The 20083-nt window shown below is 36.8% G+C and overlaps 1 protein-coding gene across 5 annotated transcripts in view; it reads right to left on the bottom strand.

The window, feature by feature from the left end:
- Positions 1 to 1197: 1197 nt before the first annotated feature.
- Positions 1198 to 20083, bottom strand: part of DENND1B (DENN domain containing 1B) — a 268689-nt gene continuing 249803 nt past the window's right edge. For all 5 annotated transcript variants that reach the window (XM_019821935.3, XM_019821934.3, XM_045048956.1 and 2 more), the window contains 3 exons: positions 9817 to 9890; positions 8632 to 8848; positions 1198 to 7590 (listed from right to left, as the gene is read on the bottom strand). In XM_019821935.3, coding sequence (XP_019677494.2) covers positions 7054 to 7590; positions 8632 to 8848; positions 9817 to 9890 — 828 coding nt within the window. In that variant the 3' untranslated portion in view covers positions 1198 to 7053. The remainder of the gene's footprint in view (positions 7591 to 8631; positions 8849 to 9816; positions 9891 to 20083) is intronic.

A 20083-nucleotide genomic window follows, 5' to 3' on the forward strand; every position in this document is an offset into this window, starting at 1 on the left:
AGTTGTGCAGCTAGTTCTAATAAAGAGCTAGGTTTGAGAGCTACCGGATTAGATAAATATAAGATTCATATAGCTTTATGTTACAGTTTCATACTCCAAAATACCATGAGTTCAAACATCTACACAACAGTTTCTCAGTAATAATTCATTCTAAGAACAGATAACTTCTATTTTAAATAAAGAGATGGAAAGCTTCAGGGAAATTAAGTAACAGACTCAAATCAATGGCAGAACTTGGGGGAAGGTTTTAATTCACCTGGAAACATCCACAGTACACGATTTTATTTTTATGCTATTCATACTGTATTTTTCATGTATGTGCAAATTTTTTATGTGTGCTGTAACTCATTCTGTTACTTCTAGGCAAGAAAATTCTCAGACTCACTACATAATAATACTCCAAAGAGGATATTTTCTTTCACTTATACATAAGGAAATTGTGTTTTTTGTTTCTGCATTAATAAAATAAAGATATGACCATCTCTCACACACAGACACTGAGAGGTATTGAAACTAACCCTTGTGAATGTGGTAGGCAAAATGTAAAAAATCCAAATCAATATATACCTGAAACTAATATAACATTACATGTCAACTATACTTTGATTTAAAAAAAGTTAACTTTTTTTTTAAAATCAATAAAAGTTAGCTAAACTTTACGTGTACAAGGATAATATCTCTTTTCTTGTTGTCAGACCATAGCTGCTTCTATGGAAACAAGACAATCTCAGCATATTACCCCCCAAAATTCTGCAACTGAAGGGAAATTTCATGTTCATTTCAGTAGGAATTTGACTTTTGCCCTAGGTGCAACTATCATAGCTCTTGGATGAGACATTCACCCTTCCAGTCTCTAGAGCATTGTTCATATACTTTACTGTATTTCACCTCTGTCCTCGACTTGTAAACGAAAGTCAATAAATACAGTCATTTGGCTTGGATGGTCCTGCTCCGGTACATTTGGTGACATTCTACTTACCTATTCTATGATTTTAGAACTGAATATAATTAGTTGACTATACGTGAAGGAATGGATACCTCTCAAACAGACCTGTCAGAAAGATTCAGGCTTGAATTTACACTGCAACAGTTATACAAAGCTCAAGGATGAAGACAGTTGGGTCCGACAGCAGGTCACCTAGAACACCGAGGGAATAACTGCCTAATTATAAAAGAAGAGTCACCCCCATGCAAAAGTTTAATTATGACCAATTTTATTTCATAACTGCATTGTTGGGCACTTTATGGTAGTATGTAGTTCATCCAATATTTGCGTTTGCATATTTTTTTAAAAATCCCCAAACAACACTTTTATGCACAATGTCCTCCCAATAGTAGTCAACTTTAGAGATGATTTATACTGTAGCCTCAAGGATGCAAGAACACTGAAACAAATCTCAATGCTGGGTAGGTTTTTACAGATATCTGTCACCATGTCTAGCAAAAAAGCTCAAGATGTTCAGTACTTTTAAACAGTCATTTAAAGCAAAAGAAATAACCTTTGGAAAAGTTCCATTTTGAACCCCTCATGTACCTTTTATAGAAAAAAAAACCTTTATGCATATTAAGTTGTGGACTTCATGCAGTTCATACTTGCTTGCTGTTTTAGGCATTGCTGTAAGTACTAAATCGTAACAGAGTCAAGAAGTCTTGTTTTTGGTATATGATCATTAGATGGTTCTCAAAATTACCACATGGAAGTTATACTTGATGCCTGCGGTGCATTTAGCATGCACAGGGTTCTAATTCTGTCCTTTCCTAAACATCACATAACCAACCAGAGGGTGGATTTGTTAAGGTACCTCATTAAGGCTCTCATCTGAGAAGTGAAATAACACAGAGACAAAAGAGACCTGGACATTTATCATATCAAAGAGGTAATCATTTGTGACTTTGCAATCTTTTAAGATAAAAGATTGCATGTTTTAAATTACTTAATTAAAGGATGGTTTGAAAAAAACACACAGCTTTCTGGATAGAAAGCATCCAGCTAATATTGCTGTTCAGTACCTTGTTTAATTTTTTGGTATGTTTGCAGATCGCATCCAGAGCTACAGATATTCCACAGTGCTTTTCTGCCTCGTTCAAGTATAATAAAAGTAGAAATCTATAGAAGCTCTAAGGTTAAACAAACTGTACATCATACAAAAATTAACTTAATTTATAGACAGTCAAGGAGTATTGGCAATGCCCTTTATAAATCTTACCAAAGATTCATCACAAAGGATATTACAATCTACATATGTGGTCATCACCATACAAATGCCATTTAGATTTATGTGGTAGAACTGAATATCTGTTACATGTACACATGTAAAATCAGCATTTTGCACTATATACATTTCTTTTAAAGTAATAGTATTGTCAATACTAACCTAAGGTTCAGGATTTCCTTATTGCATATTTTTTGTTGCTGAGGCAGTTAGTTATGATACAATAATGCAATATCCATAATTACTTTAAATAAACAAAAACATTTCTCCTGCCAACAATATAAAGGATTTTTTTCCAAAATCACATAGAACATTGCTACATACAATTTTACACAAATACTGAAAAACATGACCTTAAGGCATCTGCTAGGAAAGCAGATGTGCATATTTATATAAACTAAATTATGCAGGAAAAATATTGCACAAAATCCTATTATTTTCAAAATAAAATGTGCATCTTTCTAAATACACATAATTCCCTATCATGACCAAATGAAAATGCGAAGCGGTTTGCTCAAAAACAATTCAGCCTCTTAAGTAAGCTTTAAGAAACAGACATGAACAAAGTACTGGGCGCGACACAGGAAAGATGTGAGTACTGACAGAGACTGTGAAAGCTATTTCCTTATAAGAAGTGCCTTGGGGGATGAGATTTGGGTATTCGTTTTACTTTCTGAAACTTACATTCTCATTTACAAATATCTACCCAGAATCAGGGTCTGTTCCGCTAAACAAAATGGCATTTGCATTAGAAAATTTATTCATGAAAATAATCTTTTCCTGAAAATCCAGATTTTCTGCATGAGAAGGGAGATCTAGTGCTGATTATGAGAACATTCACAGTTTTCTCCTCTTGATCATGAGTCTACTTCACGCTATTTAAGAAACAACTAATTCATGAACATTCCTGAATTCTACCATCAGGATCTTAGCACAGAATCCTAACAACAGCACTGACACAGTTTTAATTTAAGAGGCAGGGACAGCAGAGACCGTTTCTAGAGAATGCTATTATCAAGGTAAAGACAGTAAAAATTAGTTTCTATCAACATGCACCCACACCCTTAGTTAGCCCTAAGGTTAAGTAAAGTGGCCCTCAGTATTGCAAAGAAGCATCATTCCATTATAGAGCCCTGTGCTGCCTGGTGAAAGGATTGAGCATAGTGGTGACAGACAATCAGATAAACAAGGACATTTAGTTTCTAAGAGCCTCTAAGTCTGTCCTTTAGAAATAGATATCTTAAAGTAGCAGCATTATTATACTTCATTATAATAATAAAGTTAATGAAATTGGAAATAGTACTGTGGTTCTGTACTTAGAGCACTTTCTGATTAAGCAGCCTTAAAAGACTTTTTTTGATGTTAGAATCTTGGGCTAATAACTTCTAAGCAAAATATATTATTATTATTATTATTATTATTATTATTAATGAGATTTATAATTTCTTTTCCTTTTAAATTCAAATGTTTTAATTGGTTCCTTCAGAGCAGAGACTAGGTTAATTATTTTATTTCCTAAAATCCTCAGATACTGTACCTTGCATACGACTGATAAAAGTCAATAAATACTTCCTAAGTGATGAGTTATCCATTTTTAATCAGGAAAATAATCCTGCTATATTTTGGTGCCTTTCTAAAATATGCTAAAGTGGGTAACCATCAAAATCTGCCACTTAACAACATACTGACTTAACAAAACGACAGCTTCTAAATTCACACACTACTCTTCCATCCCCTCCTGAAACACCACAAATGCAATATTTAAGGGCAAAGAGGATAAAAGCCATGGTGGGATTCAGGGAGAATTATGATGGTTTAGAGGCCATATGAAAGACTATTTACCAAAGCCAAACGTCCTATTCATTTATACAACTCTGTTGTGGAACAGATGTAGCTTGGAAAAAAAAAATTCAAATAGCAGGGGAGTTCACAAATATTTCATTTAGTTATAATAGAAAATATAAGCATAGCAGAAAATAAGATAATACTTTTGTTTATTTCAGAATTCATCTTCACTTCACTTCACTCTCCCTACATCCACCGCAGCACTGGGAAGTCTAGTTTAAGAGAAGACTTTGAATACTCAAAATATTAGTGATTTGAAATACTAATACTTTCAGATTAGTAGTCTCTTGGATACTAGTCTTTTGGATTCTTTCCAAGAACAACATGTACAGATTTTGTTTTTGCTGTTGTTGTTTTTTTTAACACAGAATATAAAAGCTGACTTTGCATGTTAAAATAAGGCACAAATCCAGTTTAAAATACCTTCATGCAAACTTGCTTGTGAGTGGCTAAATACGCTCACAACACAGTTTTGTAGTCAAACATCTCATGAGGGGACTCGACGACAGAAGAACTTACATTTCTGAAGCCATGATGTCTATTAAGCAAATGGACTAAAACCCCAGCTTTACCTATGCTAACACTCACAATATTCCCATTCCCATGCCTCATTTGAACAGTCGTGTTAAAAAAGGCTTTTTCTTTTCAAAAATTATGAAGAAATATTTGCCAAGCAGATTCACAACCAGAATGACCTTTTTTTCCTTCCCATTTAAAATAGCTCTTCTGATAAGTTGACTTCTTTTACTCTACACTTCAACAAAGTAAAACGGAATTTTGTAATGAGTATATAAAGGCAAAATTTGACAAGAACCTTGAGTCTTGCTTTTGTCTTAATAAGGATTAAACACTTTTTTCCTTAATGTATACTGAGTCCATCCTTATAAGGAAAATAAGACTTGTCTTCCTTTAGAAACATGAATGAATAATTGTCCTCAGTAAAACATATCCACTTAAGATTTTGGGATGTAGTTGTAAAAAGAAAAAAACTTGGTCAATTCTTTAAATTATTTAAAGACTGACCTGAATAAATATTTTTAAGCAATGTTTTTAACAACACCCCTTCCAAGATTCCTTTTTTAACTTGCAAGTAAATTCTTTCAGCAAATGTTCTAGGGTACAGTCCTGATGAGGTTCTTGAATGGTTTCTCAAACATCTTTTCTAAAGTGACAATTTTTTAAAACTAATCATGATTGGGGATGTACAGAGTGTATACTGAATACACAAATACCAAATTAACCATAATATCACTGGTTTTTTTTCCTGATTTTTTTTTCCTGACAAACTAGCTTATCATGAAGCAGTCAATGCATGATTCCTTGTGAGATGAATTTCAACATTTAACAGTGAATTTGAGGGAGAAGAGACAAATCTCCTACGCAGAAGAATTCCAAATAATTTATGTAGCTACTCCACCCTCTGGGAGAGGAAGCATAAGCTCTACTCCTTAAGAGTGGGCTATACACAGTGACTTCCTTCCAAACAGACACTACCATATAGGAAGGGAGGGGAGAAAGTGTAGTGGAGAAATCTAACACACACCACCTAAGCTAGGCTATCAAAGTCAACATGAACATTCACGATAAATCATGCTGACATTATGTACCTTGTATATGATGTAATGAAAGTGACACTTCACTTCTGGAATCTTCCTCCCCCAAACCCATAATCACAGTGTAGTCATGAGGAAAATAGCAGACAAATTCTATTAGAGGGACATTTTACAATTTATCAGACCAGATCAGTACTCTTCAAAACTGTCAAGGTCATCAGCAACAAGGAAAGTCGGAGAAAATGTCACAGCCAAGAGGCATCTAAAGACACATGACAACCAAATGTAATGTGGTATCTTGGATGGGATTCTAGAACACAAAAAAGACATTAGGGAAAAACTAAGGAAATCTGAATAAAGCATGGACTATCGATATTGGTTCACTGATTGTGGCAAATGTACCATACCAATGTAAGATATTAATAATAGGGGAAATTGTGTATAGGGTTATATGGGAACTCTCTGTACTTTCTTCATAATTTGTCTATAAATCAAAAACTTCTAAGCTATAAAGTCGATTATTTTAAAAAGTAAATTTGAGATAAAAATATTTGATGTAGAATTATTAGTTAATAAAAAAAAGATAGGAATTATTAGTTAAGAAAAAAAAGATAGGAATATTTTAGGATAGTTCATGTTATGTTTGACTTTCTGGGACTGGATTCCTAGATAGCAAAGGCATACAGAGAGACTGGGAAAAAAATTTAAAGTGTCTCATTTGTAAACAGAAGTCATCAATTTCACATTGTAATTCAGCACTTCATATATTTCACTGAGTGAAAGGTAAATGTGTACCTTTATACGTTTTGGAAAACATGGCTGCAGTGTCCACAAGAGAGCTTTTTAACTTTGAAAAATTAATTTTGTCCTTGATTCAATGAATAGAAAAAGGCATTATTGCTCTGCAGAACACTTATAACTTATCCTTCAAAATTTACAGGTAATTCCATAAATTATTAAAGTATGCTAAATATAGGCTTAAGATTAAGGCAGTTAGTGGGTCAACAGTTTCAGTAGTTTCAGGCTAGTTTTGAGAAGTTTTGATATCCTGATCAGTTCATGCTCAACCAGATTAGAATAGTAGCTACTGGTTATGTGCAAGGGTTATATATGCATACTTAGTTTAAATAAATGAATGGCATTAAGCACCAAATACTGGGAAATCATATGTTCAACATATACTTCCAACATACATACAAACTAGTACCTGATTTAAGAGCACAGTAGGAGAATTAGCTTTACATTTAAAAAAAATCAATCAATATATAATCACACTCACGAGATGAATGAGTGGGAAAAATGTATGCTCCAAATGAACAATAATTTTTTAGACAGTCCAACAACTGTCATTCCTACATATAATTCTGTTTACTATAGAGATTACATGGAATCCTAAAATGTCTCCACAGAAGCTTAGATGCACATGACTCTTAACTGTTGATTTAAGTTTGGTTTCCACTTGTGTTTTCCTCTGAAATGTTTAAGTCTTGCTGGAAGGCAGATGTTATGTGACATAACGACACCACTTCATGAAGCAGTCCACTATCTTCTGAAGTCTCTTTGGCTTCCTTCCCTTCTTTCTCCCAAGGGACAAAAGTAGATGAATGTCGCCCAAGGCTGGGTATAAGCAGATCATCTGAAATCTGGCTTAGTGTTTCCTTCCTTTCTGTTTTACACTTTTCATCTTCGGAAACTTCAGGCGAAGCTAACTGGAAATCCAGTTCTGAAGCAGAAGCTGCCTTTTCTGTGACCGCGGGCCCCCTCACATTGTCAACACTGAGGTGTTTTTCATTGTTTTCCTCTTTCAGGATAAACAGAGAATCTGTCCAACCACTAGAGGGAACTCGCTTCCGGGGAGATGGAGGAAGGTGTTTGCCATGAAGGGCACTATCATCTTGCCCGAGATGCCACTCTACTTGGTCACCAGAACCACTGCAAAGTAGGGTCAGATTATTCTCACTAGGTGCATTGGATTTATTCTGAAAGCAGAAACCACAAATTCAGAAAAATTTTAATGAGTCTATAGTATTACTTCAGCAAATTATTTTCCAGTTTGAAATAAATATTAGTATCTTTCATGGCTGGGAACTTGAAGTTCCTCGCAGAAGAAATATAGCATCAATAGTGAATTCTGAACACCTGCAAATGGCTCTATTAACAAGAAAATATATAAATATATGTCAATAAAGATGAAAAATTAAATAAAAAGAACTTGCCAAGTCCCCTCCCGCCAAAGAACCCAAACAGACCAGCTACCTCGTAGAGTCAATGCCAAGTTCTGGAATTACTTACAGTCACAACATGGTTGCCATCATTCATACTTCCATCTCTTGTTTTTTAAAACATTCAGTTCAATTTGTTTAAAACACTGCTCATTTTTAAAGTAATATAATAAAAAAATTACTTGAATTGATACATTTATTAAACACTTTTTTGAAGATCCAAGAAATATAGAAAAAAAGTAGAAACATTTCAGATCTAAAACAGTGCCCAAAAAAGACAACTATGAAATCAGATCGTAAGAGACTATTATGCTTGGTAAAAGAACATTTTTCTTTTTTTGATTTTTCTTTTTAAATTCTTTGGTGTTTATTTTTGAGAGAGAAAGAGACAGACAGACAGACAGAGTGTGAGCAGAGGAGGGGCAGAGAGAAAGGGAGGCACAGAATCCGAAGCAGGCTCCAAGCTCTGAGCTGTCAGCACACAGCCTGATGTGGGGCTTGAACTCACAAACTGTGAGATCATGATCTGAGCCAAAGTTTGACACTTAACCTACTGAGCCACCAGGCACCCCAAAATAAAAATTTTTTTCAATTAATGACAATAACCACTAGAATCAGACACAAAATTGGAAAATACTGGAATTTTTCGTGGTTAAATTTTATACTTTTGAAGATTTGACTACTTACCTGTTTGAGATTAAACGCTTTGACCAACTAGGACTATATATAACATGAAGCAATTCATAGCAAAGGGTAAGTATGTTTTCATTTGATTTTAAGGCTGAAAAATCAACTGACCGTAGGTTTGTAATCAATATCATCCATTGATCTGAAGAAATCCAAGCTCTTCGCTGCTGCCAGCTTTCCTTGGTCAGAGCTGTGTGTGCTCAGTGTATCTAAGATCTCTCCTAGTAGGTCCATTTCACCTGAGTAAGGAGTCTTTACTCTTGCTTCAACGGAGTCATCGCTTTCATAAAAATCAGCAGAAGCTTCTTCTCCATCTTCAGAGGATAACCTGGAGGAAAATGAAGCACATCCTAGTAGTTACAGTCACGCACACGGCATATGAGAACCTTCCCCCGGTTACATTCAAGCAGTGAGAGAGTCTTAAAACCAAAGTGCTTTTCAGTGGAACAACAGCAAAATGGCTAACTGGTTCGTGGTCAAATTCTTCATAGAGATGTGTATACACCAATTCAAATATGGGAAATTTTGAGTACACGCACAAAGAGAAAACAAACAAATAGCTATGGGTCCTTAATCTGGAAGCAGAAGCAGGGCTTTTCACACAGTCTAATTCTGTGGGATTTGGGACATTAGCCTTAGAAATAGTAGACGGAACACTTGGAGGATTCGCTATAGCCAAGTTAACTCTCAATATTGGTATGTGGTTTTCTCTTTATTTATTCATTTATTTTAGAGAAGAATGCATATTCCTTTATATAGACAAAGATACACTTAACAGAGAAAAAAGAGTCATTCCCTATGTCAAACTTGTTTAAAAAAATTAAACACCTACTATTATTATTTTCCTTATTTATAGTAAAATTCTTTTTAACATTTTGTATTAGAATTTCACCTTCTGATATCACCATGGACTTAAACCCCTCCTATCCCCGTGACTCAATTTATTTTAATTGACTATTATCACTGTTCCTGCCATTTGACCTGCCCCTCTTTACTAGGTGGGTAGGAGCCTAACTTGGGTGGGCTTCTATCTCTCCTTTAACACTACTCCAGATATTTCTGTAGGCATCATTGTTTTCCAAGAATAAGATATTTCAAGTCTATCTTTCTTCCCATCTCAAGATTCATCCCCCAGGAGACTCCACTGAGAACTGGCTCTTTTTGCTGAAGAACACCATAAGGCAGCAAAATCTGATCTCTAGGCCTGTACATTCTTTCAACTATCTTTTGAAATCCTAGAACTCCTGCCTTTCGGCCACAACACTTAGTAGGATTCTAAAATCCATCACGACTTACTTGCTTGCTCTCTCGTCATGGTCGTCATCATACAGAGCACTATCAAGGCTCTTAAGAGGTCTTTTCAAGCGTCCCTAGAGAGGGGAATTGACAATAAAGTGGCATTAGTAGTTTAAATAAGTCTTTTTCACAAATTTTAAAGGAAGAATTTTATTTGGCAAGGAACACTTTTATTGTATGACCTTTTTTTAAACTTTATTTTTAATGTTTATTTTTTTGAGAGAGAAAGAGAGAGAGTGCGAGCGGGGGAGGGACAGAGAGAGGGAGACACAGAATCCAAAGCAAGCTCCAGGCTCTGAGCTGTCAACACAGAGCCTGGTGCGGGGCTCAAACCCATGAGATGTAAGATCATGACCTGAGCCGAAGTCCGCCGCTTAACTGACTGAGGCATCCAGGTGCCCCATGACAAGAACACTTTCAAAAGAAATATGCATTAAAGGTTTTTAAATATTACCCAACAACTTGACAAGCTGTTCAGTTATAAGGGGAGGGAATCAGGCAATATTTATGTCAACATTTACAGCTCAAACTAGTAAACAAGAACAAATCACTGGATTGGACACACACACACACACACACACACACACTGATCCAGTCTGTCAGTCCCTGGTTTAAAACTACTTGACTTATAATCAGTCATATCCCCATGTACTTATCCCCCAGTTTCAATAAGCTTCAATATTTGCCAATCTTCTTTCTTTTATCCCATCTCTTCAATTATTTTAAAGCCGTGCTCCTCCAAACTGAGTGTGCATATAAATCTCTTGTAGATCATGGTGAAAACGTAGATTCTGACTCTACAGTGGTTCTAAGGATGAGGCCGGAGTTTCCGCATTTCTAATAGGCTCTCCGATGAAGTTAGTGCTGCCTGATCTGCATGTTATTTGCTGAATAGCAAGGCTTTGAACCCAAGCTGGACAACCCATCATTTCAGCTGGAAACACTTCATTGTGTATCTTTAACAGATAAGTGCTCTTTAAACACAACCAAAATATTATCATACCATACAAATTAACAATTATTCTTTAACATTCTCTATTCTCAGGCCGTTTTCATATTCCCTTATCACCCCCAAAATATTTTAGTTTGTTTATCTGGACCAGAATCTCAACAAGGTTAACACTGTATTTGGTTGATGTGTCTGTCAAGTCTCCTTCAGAGACTATCAGTTCCACTTTCTCCACCTTTTATGCCATTTGTGTCCCTAGACATGTGATTTGATCCTCTTCCTGTAAACTGGCAGTTACATCTGGAAGCTTGGATAGATTCAGTTGCTGGGTTTTTGTTTTTCTGTCTTGGACAAGAACATGTTATAGGTGTTGATGTGTTTTTTTACTGCAGCAGATCATTCAGGCCAGGAGGCACATAATGTTAAGATGTCTCACTTTCGGTGGCACTAAGTTTGATTAATGGCTCCAGGATTCAGGTTGGCTGATACCATCCACTATGAATTTTTGTTCACTTGATGGTTTTAGCATCCTGTGATAATCCTTGGGTAAGTCAACTATGCATTAGGGGCTCCAAAATTATGCTTTTCAAAAGCATTTCTTCTATCTTTACTTGTTGGCATTCTACCAAGAATTTTGTCCTATTAACTATTTTGAAATTCAATGTGTACAGGAGAGGTAGGATAAATCCTTGATTCTTTCTTTTGCTTAACAATTTCCAGAGTAATGAGTTTATACCTAATGATCTCTAAAAGTGAGCTGTGAGGGTTTTTAAAAAGGCATCATCATTTGTACATATCTCATATGGCTCAGCCTATCACAGTAGATTCTTCTTGATGTTTGATGTCCCATTATTAAACTATACCATGATTACATTTTAAAAATGGCTCTTAACGTTTAGAGATATAGCTTGAGTACTTGCAGGTTAAATGATGTGTGATGTGCTATCGGGTATTTACTTCACAATAATCCAGTGGTGGAGAGGGATCATGGGTGGAGCTGGCACTGACATAAGATTGACCACACGTTGATAATTGTTGAAGCTGTATGAAAGGTATCCAAGAATTCTTCTAAGCTTTTCTTTACTTTAACATGTTTGAATTATGTTAGGTGTTCTTTCCACAATGCAATAATTTGTTTTTTTAAATGGTGCTATCTTTGATCCAGTGTTAGTCCACTCAGGTTGGCTCTTGTGTCCTTTAAACACAAGTGACCTCAGAGGTTCTTTAGTAAGCTTTTGGCCCAACATAATGTCTCATTTCAACTTATACATTTTTTGCATCAGACCTGGAATCAGTCACTTCCTGTAAGAGTTTTGGTTTCTGTAAGTAGGAAATGGCATATATTTATTTATTTAATTTTTTTTAAAGAAGTTTTTTTTTTAATGTTTAATTTTGAGAGAGAGAGAGAGAGAGAATAAGTAGGGGAGAAGTAGAGAGACAGGGAGACAGAGAATCTGAAGCAGGCTCCAGGCTCTGAGCTGTCAGCAGAGCCCGACGTGGAGCTCGAACTCATGAACCATGAAATCATGACCTGAGCCAAAGTTGGATGCTAAACTGACTGAGCCATGCAGGCACCCCAGGAAATGGCCAGAGTCTGAGTGCTAGAGGTGTCCATGGCTGCAAAGCATCCTTTTGAATGGATGGCAGCAAAACTGAAATTCAGAGACTTTAACCATGACATCACCAGAGAAGTTTCTGTCTTCCAATTCTGATCTCCCAATCTAGATCATTGTTTTCTTCTTTTCCTTCTCCTCTTCCTCCTCCTCCTCTTCCTTCTTTTTAATTTTGAGAGAGAGAGACAGAGACAGCACAAGCAGGGGAGAGAGGCAGAGGGAGAGCAAGAGAGAGAGAAAATCTCAAGTGGCTCCATGCTCAGCGCAGAGTGGGATGTGGGGCTCGATCCCATAACCCTGGGATCACAAACGGAGCCAAAATCAAGAGTCAGATGCTCAACTGACTAAGCCACCCAGGCACCCATGATAGCTGTTTTCTTCTGTTGCAGCCATAAAGAGTAAGCAAATTTCTGGAATTCATAATTCAGGAGTGGATCCCTACTCGTCTCCCTCCTCTATGCCAGTGCTGAGAGTAGTAGAAAGGAAAGAATGTATAGAGAAATATGTTCTTGTAGCCCCTGCTCAGAATGTGTAGTGAGCTTCTCCACAAGTTTGGTTACTAGCTATGTATTTGGGGCCTGTAACTATATCATTTTATGACTACAAGTTTAAAGTATATGAGGAAAAGTAATCTGAGGAATGGCCTAGGAACACAACTACCACGTACAATATTATTTCTGTAGGAAAAATACATTTCTTTCCCCTCCCTCCAAAACTCACAAAATATAATATAATTCTTTGTTTCTAAAAATCAGTCATCATTATAACACTGACCTCCGTATAGGCTTAACATTATGCCAGCTAGGGGTCTTGCATTCAATTCTCTCTGAAAAACAAATCAGAACTAAAACCAAACGAAACTATGAGGAAGCTGAGACTTCATGCTGCTATTTAAAACATAAAAAAAATATTGACTATTTAAGAACTAATACAAAATGGGGCACCTGGGTGGCTCAGTTGGTTAAGTGTCCAATTCTTGATTTTGGCTGAGGTCATGATCTCACAGTTTGTGAGTCTGAGCCCCGCTTCGGACTCTGCATTGACAGTGTGGAGCCTGTTTGGGATTCTCTCCCCCCGCCTCCCCGCCCTCTATGCCTCTCCTCTGCTCACTCTCGCTCTCTCAAAAAGTAAACTAAAAAAAAAAAAAAAAAAAACTAAGAGAAAGAACTAATACAAAATAAGATAATAAATACATAGCTTAATATTTACGTTCGTAGAGTACATTGCAAAGCACTCTCATATACACACACAGTGGGGCTAGGTTCTGGGAATACAGAGCTGAGTTAGGCTGAGTCTCTGTCATTGAGTAGCTCAGAGTCTAATAAAACCCATGATAAATTCAGAAGTACGCCACAGAAGCTCCATAATTTGCCCAAGCTCATACAACTTATCGAGAACAGGATAGGTCTTTCTCTCTTGTGTTGCCAATCCCTTGTTCATTTTCTCCCACAAGTTACTTTTATATTCTATCTACGTCTGCCTAGATTCTCGGTTTTTGTTTGTTTTGTTAATGACAACTTTTTTTTTTTATGAAGCTACTTCACATATTTGTGAAACTCATACGTTTGAATTTGGTTTTATATGTCCTAGCTAGGTGACAGTTCTATCAATTTCTACATAGGGATGCCGTTAAATGGTGTATCTTGTGATGAATTTTCACAACAGAGTTAGTTAAAATTAGAATTACAACTGATTAATGTTTTTTTTCCTGTGAGTGTTAAGCTTTGTACTGCACATATTCTGAGTACACTTTCTTACAAATTGTTTGTTTTTTAATTTTTTTTTCTAATGTTTATTTATTCTTGAGACAGAGACAGAGCGTGAACAGGGGAGGGGCAGAGAGAGAGGGAGACACAGAATCTGAAACAGGCTCCAGGCTCTGAGCTGTCAGCACAGAGCCCGACGTGGTGCTCGAACCCACGGACTGTGAGATCATGACCTGAGCCGAAGTCGGACTGAGCCACCCAGGCGCCCCTGTTTGTCTGTCTTAAATAAGCTTCTAATTAGCAGTTGCTGACTATGTATCAAGCAGTAGGGACTGCAGTCTCTGCATATGAAATGACAACGTCCAGACACAGTGAATATGTCAACTGCTTGATGACATCAAATTACATAATTTGTTAAGGTCACACACCCACAAAAGAAAAACAAAAGGAGAAAAAAGCTCCAGTTTGATTCATATGCAAGATAGAGAAAAATGGCAGCTTATTTAGCAAAAGCATCATCAGTTTCTGAGCTTTTATGAACCCAGTTTATCCCTATGTTACTGTTTCTGGTAGACTGGGACTCAGGGACTGTACTTTCGGGGGAAATAAAGGATTTTTTCCACTATACCCAGAACATACAACACTGGGCAAAAAGACCCGGTCACAATTTTGTAAATAGAAAGCTTTTATGGATAATAGGTAGCAAATAAGCTTAGACTGCAGAAAATATATTACGTATTCTTTAGGATCTAATACATAGCCAATAACAGCACATCTTTACCTGGATTCATAAATCACAGATATGTCATTACTGAAAACCTGCCTAGGAAACTAGACAGAAACTGAAATATAAATGGCTAAGAAAGGGAAAAATAATCTCAATACACAAAATAAAAATAAAATCTAAATATATTTATAATGTAAAATATATGCTCTTTTTCTTTTTTAATTTTTTTTAACGTTTATTTATTTTTGAGACAGAGAGAGACAGAGCATGAACGGGGGAGGGGCAGAGAGAGAGGGAGACACAGAATCGGAAGCAGGCTCCAGGCTCTGAGCCGTCAGCCCAGAGCCCGACGCGGGGCTCGAACTCACGGACCCTGAGATCGTGATCTGAGCTGAAGTCGGACGCTTAACCGACTGCGCCACCCAGGGGCCCCTATGCTCTTTTTCTTAATACAACTGACTTTTGGGAAGAGGTATGCATGTTTATTTTTCTAACTAGAATGATAATAAGCAGATGCAAATGTTGGTGGAATGAATTTTGTGTATTAGATGGATTCAGAGAAAAAAATCTATTTCCGACCTGGATAGAAATCTCACAGTAAGAAGTGCATAACAGGAAAGTTTCCAAGGGTCAATAAACACTTTCATCATAAATTATTATCTGCAAGTTCCTGAAATAAGCACCAAGACACTTATAATATGGCCTATAGCTGGGAACAGATTTTTTTTTTTAAGAATGATTATAAAGTGATTAAGAGATGACATGGTACAAAAAAAAAAAATGAAGGAAAGAAAAAAAAAAACCCTCTCTTCTTCTTTACTGGAAAAACTCCTACTTATGCTACAAAGCCTTCTTTTCACCTGCCCTCTGCGTAGCCACGTATTGGCCAAACGTCTGGCCAATGTATCAATTGCACTGCGTTACTTGTTTGTGTGGCCGCCTGCGTGGCTGTACTCTGAGCTCTCGAGAAGTGTGATCCACCTCATGTTCTTTGTGACCTCTGAGCTCTTTTGTATGCCTTCTCAGCACGGAAAACACTAATACGTATATAATAGGTGCTTCCTGGATGTCAGTGGGATAAAGAGGTGCCAACAAGTCAGAGGAAAATGAAATGCAGCTGCCGCCTTATTTTTAAGGAGTGCAGAGAAGCAGCTTTTAGTCGGTTTTCAGTAAATATTTGTTGAAGGAAACAAACAGAAAACATAAATGCCTTTGTGTTGTTCTTCATCTGTCAGGTCTCGCAAGACCAGGCTCTGCCTGCCCTGCCCACTTTAGTCACTTTGTTCTAACCCACAAGGCATCACCACGGCCTTCTTTCAGTCCCTTATGGTTACCTTGACTTACTCCACTACAGGACCTTTGTATCTGCTGATGCCTCTCCCTGAACACCTCTTCTCTTACATTTATTCCCCTTCCCATCCCCACTATCTCTGTCTGTACCCATCCATTCTCATTTGAAAATCTAAGTCTCCACCCTGTAGAATGCTACGGCCTCTAATCTGCTAACAGATCTTTTTAAACGTAACAATGCTACACTCCTCTTTAAGTAAATCCTCCAGTGGTTCCTTACAGTTTCCAGAATAAATATTGTACCTCTTACCTTCGCCTAGAGGGATCTGGCTCAATTAGCCTCTGAAGCCTTCACTTGCCATACAGACGCCTGCTCCATTACCACCACACCCTCTTCCTTGCTTGTAGGTTTCCTGTGTTTTCTGCCTCTGACACACGTGTTGATGTGTCTACCAGAACGTCCCTCTCCGTGGTGTTTCCCCTCTTTTTCTAATTATCCTTCGTGCCCTGGCTCACGAGTTCCCCTTTCAGGAAATACTTTCTCAGTCATCTTGTGTGTTCCTAGAATACCTGTACACGTATTTCTCACGGGACTTGTCCATCCCGCTGTACTGTGGTCATGGTTAAATTCTCTCTCTCCCACTGTACAGCGGTAGATTCTTGATGGCAGGTATCTTGCTAATTTACCTCTCATACCCTCAGAACCAAGCACCTGTGTGATACATATTCGTGTCAGAAAAACTGTAAAAGTCTTTGAAAGGAACAAGAGTATGGAGTGTCCTATCAGTGGAATTCTGGATGGTGTTTAGAAGCCTTTGTGGGGTTATCTGATTCTACTGTACTCTGAGTCTTTCATTGCCTTTATCTACCTTGCAAGGACACAACTGGACAGAAATCCAACAACCAAGTAGTAGTTATTATGGAACAAAGGCTGGCGATATTTGTGGAGCCAATGGCAACAATGCCTTCCCAGGAAAACCTGCCTGGTGCCTGCTTGACAGAGTCTAACCTTACAGGTACCCTTCCATCAGGACAGGGACCAGCAAATTGGGAGAACTTTTCAAGAGAAATTCACCCCAGTTTATAGGTATTTTAGATAGAACTTAGAAGATGTCTTGGCTTAGTTTCCTAGCCTCAAGATAGGAAAGAACAGACTTTTATAAGCCCAAACCAAGATTTCTTATGAAAACTTCCAGAAAGAAGTAAATTCTGTGGCCTTGTGCTGGTCAATACTGCATGGCTCAAGATTTATCAAGAAAAGTCAAGAAGACTTGTATGGTTAGTTAATTGTCATTCTTGGTGTTCCAATATAAATAATCAGGACAAACCTAATGAGAATAGCCTTCTTCTTCTTTTGATCACAAATAACCTTTGAGATTATTATTACAGGAAAAACTGTAAAAGATTTTGAAATGGGCAAACAACTACTTGTGTCCTGTCAAAGGACTGTTGGGAATTGTCTAGCATTTCTTTCCAGGATTATCTGATACTATAGAGGTTCGTACCATACATAGTCTCTGACTATTTGCAACCCTACAGGGACAGAAGTTAACCTATGGAGGTCTGGTGGAAACACAAAAGTTTTGTGTCCATAGAGATGAATTGGGTCCAGCATAGATGTAATTATTATGGTGTGGATTTTGGTGGTTTTGGTATCTGTTAACATATATGCTTCAGTATTCCTGTCTTAAGTACCTGTTCTTTGGATTATCTGTTGTATCAGTTTTAACATTTTACTATTTCCCTCATTAGTTAATGAAAAAAATAAAACAATGGAGTTGTATAAAATTATTCCTTAAAGTAGGCATTTAATGTTTCCTGAATAAATGAATACCTCCATACACAATAGGTCATTTCTGTTGAGTATTTAAATGAGTTCAAAAACTGATAAACTATGTGACGTAAAGAAGTAAATGCTATCTTAATTGCTTATGTGACATAAGCATTTTCAGTGTCCAGGAGGTACAGAAAAGCACTATATTCATTTGTTCACTCAACAAAGATCACAGAAATGCCTTCAATGGGCTAGGTTAGGGTACAATGATGACTGAGAACAAGGCTCCCTGTCCTCATGTAAATTAAATTCTAATAAGTTGGACATAAACTGAATAATCATAAAATAAATATAAAATATAAATGATGTTTGGATTGAGCCTTGAAAGGTCAGTAGGTGTTAAGTAGACGATGATAAGACAGAACAAGATGTGCAAAGGTCCTGTGGTGGGATGATCATAGAATATATAATGGAATGAAAGACCGCTATCAGAGGGGGCTATAACCTGTGCCTGTGCACAGGGTTCTTTAAGGGTGCATTATTTTGCAATTAGCTTTTTGATCACTAGATGGCAGAGATATACTAAGGCGGCAAAAAGCTGACTAAATTTACATTTATGGAGGGTTTTAAGGAAGTGGGGGAGATCAGAAAATCTAGCAAGAAAAAGTGGGAGATGAAAAATTGGTTGGGGTGGGGGCACAGGCAAACGACACACCCCAAACTTGCAAGATCTGATAACGGACAGTAACAGAAAGCCAGTTATTGTTTTATTTTCTTTCAACAAATATTTGAGAACCTACTGAAAGCTGCTATTGTGCATTCCTTAAAATGAGGTAGTAACCACATCTCAGTTTTCAAAAATTCTTAGCATTTCTTCCTTCCACAAAGATCCATTAAACACCTACCCACACTACTGTCTTCCATGCTGTGAGGCATACAAAATAAAAAGATACCCCTCCTTTCAAGATTTTCAATACATATGTGGTAAAAATGCAAAATTATTGAATATAATACAGTGGTTATAAATACGAACTATCCTTCATTGTAGGAATATAACTGAACTCAAACTTTTTGATCATAGATGACAACTTATTTAAATGACCATTAATACCAGTCATGATTTATGTCAAATTATAATATTTACAATAAGTAGGTTCAGTCAACATACTAACAACAGTAACAATATAGGACTGTAATTACATACTATAAATAATGGCAAATTCTGGGATCAAATAAAGAGGTTTCAAAGTTGCTGTATGGTCATTTCACATGCAATGGTCATTTCACTGTTTCACAACTGCACTCACAGGCTGTACAAATTAGCAAGTAACTTAGCATTTGCAGCTTTTGTGGGAACCAGTACTACATGAGAAGAAGGTACATCTTTTGAATGCAAAAAGACATTAGAAGAAACAAAATAGAGTTTTGGAGAATTTGACATCATTCTAGTACGAGGAATTAAAAATAAGACGGGGCACTGGATACCATAGGTCCTCCATCAGACTCCGACTAGGCTCTACCCACATACAGTTGGAAAAGAAAAATTTGCTCACATGGAGATGTGAAGTATAAAATTCACATCTAGCATAAAGATTCATAAAATTTTGGAAGTAAACACTTGTATAGCAAGGGATGCTTATTAAGCATGTGAGAAAATACTACACTAAAGCAAAAGGGAAGTTTTCAGCATGGTATAAAATTTATTCAAGAAGATATCTTACTAGAGAAGTTCAATCTCTAGCTAGACATTGAATAAAACAAAACAAAACAAAACAAAAAAATGGACTGGTAAAAACAAGGAGGAAAAGCATTTCTTATGAAGGAAAAACCACAAGCAAATGTATGCAGAAAGTGACAGAGGCAGAGGGTCCAAGTCATGAAACCATCAAACTTAACTTTGAAAGAGACTTCAAGAAATAAGTTTGGTTCACCTACAATAAGCAAGATCAATGTTTCCTTTCTTTACACCACAATGGTTTCCGGATAGCACTTCTGACAGCTTGAATGGTGAGAAACATTCCCCTGGTGCACAATGACCAGGTGATCTTGCAGTTACCATTTTTGTCACTAGATGGCAGACAGATCCTAATAAGGCAAAATGCTGAGTAAGTCTAAATTTATGGGGGGTTGGGAGAAGGGGGAAAAGTAAGAGATATATGTAAATGAATGGGAAAACATACTTTTTTAGACTTCATAAAATTAAGATGC

This window comes from Felis catus, chromosome F1 (assembly GCF_018350175.1).
Source record: "Felis catus isolate Fca126 chromosome F1, F.catus_Fca126_mat1.0, whole genome shotgun sequence".
Classification (NCBI taxonomy): domain Eukaryota; kingdom Metazoa; phylum Chordata; class Mammalia; order Carnivora; family Felidae; genus Felis; species Felis catus.